General features: G+C 39.5%; 1 protein-coding gene across 1 annotated transcript in view; it reads right to left on the bottom strand.

Moving 5' to 3' along the window:
* Nucleotides 1–341: 341 nt before the first annotated feature.
* Nucleotides 342–3,830, bottom strand: part of LOC108297385 (phosphatidylinositol glycan anchor biosynthesis class U protein-like) — a 21,046-nt gene continuing 17,557 nt past the window's right edge. Inside the window, exon 2 of the mRNA XM_037735394.1 lies at nucleotides 342–888. Within this exon, the coding sequence (XP_037591322.1) occupies nucleotides 342–888 (547 nt within the window). The remainder of the gene's footprint in view (nucleotides 889–3,830) is intronic.

Raw genomic sequence — 3,830 nt, 5'->3', positions numbered from 1 at the left:
AGTAATAGGATTGCTGGGTCAAATGGAATTCCTATTTCTAGATCCTTGACCAGGCTGTTCTTGAATTCCTGGCCTCAAGTTATCCTTCTACTTTGGTAGAAGAGCTGGGTTTACAGGCATAAGCCATCACACTCAGCCGATTCCATATTCTTTTTTTTTTTTTTAACTTCTTTCTCCCTGCCCAACGTTGAAGGTCAGTGTGATGACATAAAAGAAATTAGAGTTGGCACTTCCTGCATAAATCCAGAGGTGCCACAGGACAGGGAAGAGCAGGGAACAGACGATGATGATGCAGGTGAGGACAAAGATGTTTCTCAGGACTGCAGCAGAGGTGGGAGTACTCACATCTGTAGAGAATGGTTCCACACGGGGAAGAAGGCCATGTAGAGTGCCACGTCCCTGACTGTCAGGCAGGACTTAAAGATTGCGATGATAGCAATCTGGATGAACATGAGGAAGATGGGGTGCTCCTTTAGCTTTATGGCTAAGGTGATGGTGTAGAAGAAGACGTTGATCTGAAACACACATACAAAGAAGAGGCTGAAGTGCTCAAACATCTCTGCAAAGAAGTACCAGAAAAGGCCAATGTTTGGAGTGAGATCTGGAACAGAGAGTATAAGGCCATAGACTGCAGGGATGAAATCCCAAGAGCTGAGAAGGAAGAAGGAGAGGCAAATGATTACCACTTGGCTTCCCACATACATCATGACATACTCCCAAGAAAAGATCCAGAAGGATTTGCTCTTCATTTTCACAGGTATGTACTGCCACTGGAGGAGATAGAGGAGTCCTGGGACAAAAAAGGTGAGTGGGTACAGAGACTGGTATGTCACTAAGGCAAGAAAAATAGCACTGAGGAAAGCACTGCCTTTTATTGTGAGATGGTATCTCAATGTGGTTTTGATTTGCATTTCTCTAATGACCAGTGATGATGAGCATTCTTTCATATGTTTGTTGGCCTCATGTATGTCTTCTTTTGTAAAGTGTCTGTTCATATCCTTTGTCCACTTTTGAATGGGTTTGTTTGTTTTTCTCTTGTAAATCTGTTTTAGTTCTTTGTAGATTCTGGATATTAGCCCTTTGTCAGGTGGGCAGATTGCAAAAATTTTTTCCCATTCTGTTGGTTGCTGATTCACTCTAATGATTGTTTCTTTTGCTGTGCAGAAGCTGTGGAGTTTGATTAGGTCCCATTTGTCTATTTTGGCTTTTGTTGCCAATGCTTTTGGTGTTTTAGTCGTGAAGTCCTTGCCTAAGCATACGTCCTGAATGGTTTAGCCTAGATTTTCTTCTAGGTTTTTTTATGGTGTTAGGTCTTATGTTTAAGTCTTTAATCCATCTGGAGTTAATTTTAGTGTAAGGTGTCACAAATGGGTTCAGTTTCTGCTTTCCACATATGGCTAGCCAGTTTTCCCAACACTGTTTATTAAACAAGGGATCCTTTCCCCATTGCTTATTTTTGTCATGTTTGTCAAAGATCAGATGATTGTAGATGTGTGAAGTTGCCTCTGAGGCCTCTGTCCTGTTCCATTCGTTTATATCCCTGTTTTGGTACCAGTACCACGCTGTTTTGATTACTGTAGCCTTGTAGTATGGTTTGAAGTCAGGTAGCATGATGCCTCCAGCTTTGTTCTCTTTGCTTAGAATTGACTTGGCTATGTGGGCTCTCTTTTGGTTCCATATGAAGTTTAAGATAGTTTTTTTTCCAGTTCTGTGAAGAAGGTCATTGGTAGCTTGATGGGGATAGCGTTGAGTCTATAAATTACTTTGAGCAGTACGGCTATTTTCATTATATTGATTCTTCCTAACCATGAACATGGAATGTTTCTCCATTTGTTTGTGCCCTCTCTTATTTCTTTGAGCACTAGTTTGTTTTGTAGTTCTCCTTGAAGGTGTCATTTACATCCTTTGTTAATTGTATTCCTAGGTATTTTATTCTCTTTGTAGCAATTGTGAATGGGAGTTTGCTCATGATTTGGCTCTCTGTTAGTCTGTTATTGGTGTATAGAGATTCTTGTGATTTCTGCACATTGATTTTGTAACCTGAGACTTTGCTGAAGTTGCTTATCAGTTTAAGGAGATTTGGGGCTGAGATGATAGGTTCTTCTAAATATACAATCATGTCATTTGCAAATAGACTGGAAAAAAAACACCTTAAACTTCATATGGAACCAAAAGAGAGCATGCATAGCCAAGACAATCCCAGGCAAAAAGAACAAAGCCGGAGAACAATTTGGCTTCCTCTTTTCCTAATTGAATACACTTTATTTTGTTTTCCAATACTACACAGAATAGGAGTGGTAAGAGAGGGCATCCTTGTCTAGTGCCAGATTTCAAAGGGAATGCTTCCAGTTTTTGCCCATTCAGTATGATATTGTCTGTAGGTTTGTCATAAATAGCTTTTATTATTTTGAGATACGTTCCATTGATACCTAGCTTATTGAGTGTTTTAAGCATAAAGGGCTGTTGAATTTTGTCAAAGGCCTTCTCTGCATCAATTGAGATAATCATGTGGTGTTTGTCTTTGGTTCTGTTTATGTGGTGGATTAAGTTTATAGTCTTGCATATGTTGAACTAGCCTTGCATTCTGAGGATGAAGCCTACTTGATCATGGTGGATAAGCTTTTTGATGTGCTGTCATAATCAGTTGGCCAGTATTTTATTGAAGATTTTTGCATCTATGTTCATCATGGATATTGGCCTGAAATTTTCTTATTTTTTTCAGTCTTTGCCAGGTTTTGGTATCAGGATGATGTTGGTCTCATAAAATGATTTGGGAAGGATTCCCTCTTTTTGCATGGTTTGGAAGAGTTTCAGAAAGAATGGTACCAGCTCTTCTTTGTATGACTGGTAGAATTCAGCTGGGAACCCATCTAGACCTGGACTTTTTTTTTGGTTGGTAGGCTATTAATTGCTGCCTCAACCTCAGCCCTTGTTATTGGCCTGTTCAAGGTTTCAACTTCTTCCTGGTTTAGGCTTGGGAGGGTGCAAGTGTCAGGAATTTATCAATTTCTTCCAGGTTTACTGGTTTATGTGCATAGAGTTGTTTGTAGTAATCTCTGATTGTAATTTTTATTTCTGTGGAGTCAGTGGTGATATCCCCTTTATTGTTTTTTATTGCATCTGCTTGATTTTCTCCCTTTTCTTTTTTTTAAAATCTGGCTAGTTGTCTGTCTATTTTGTTGATCTTTTCAAAAATACCAGCTCCTGTGTTTACTAATTTTTTGAAGGGACTTTTTTCTCCATCTCCCTCAGTTCTGCTCTGATCTTAGTTATTTCTAGTCTTCTGTTAATTTTTGAGTTGTTGTTTTTTTTGTTTTTTTTTTCCGATCTTGCTCCTCTAGCTTTTTCAATTTTGATGACAGAGTGTCAATTTTCAATTTTTCCTCACTTCTCTTGTGGGCATTTATTGCTATAAATTTCCCTCTAGATACTGCTTTATATGTGTCCCAGAGATTCTGGTACTTTGTGTCTTCATTCTCGTTGGTTTCGAAGAACATCAGTATTTCTATCTTCATTTAATTGTTTATCCAGTCGACATTCAAGAGCAGGTTGTTTAGTTTCCATGAAGCTGTGTGGTTCTGAGTTAATTACTTTTTTTAATAGCATTTTAGATTTCGGGGTACATGTGAAGAACATGCAAGATTGTTGCATAGGTACACATGTGGCAGTGTGATTTGCTGCTGTCCTCCCCTTCACCGATATCTGGCATTTCTACCCATGATATCTCTCCCCACCTCCTCACCCCCCATCCCTCCCCCATTTCCCCCCAACAGACCCCAGTGTGTAGTGCTCCCCTCCCTGTGTCCATGTGTTCTCATTGTTCAACACCC

This window comes from Cebus imitator, unplaced genomic scaffold (assembly GCF_001604975.1).
Source record: "Cebus imitator isolate Cc_AM_T3 unplaced genomic scaffold, Cebus_imitator-1.0 Scaffold797, whole genome shotgun sequence".
NCBI classification, from domain to species: Eukaryota; Metazoa; Chordata; class Mammalia; order Primates; family Cebidae; genus Cebus; species Cebus imitator.
The sequence above is the reverse complement of the archived record's forward strand: the minus strand, read 5'-3'. Positions and strand labels throughout refer to the sequence as shown.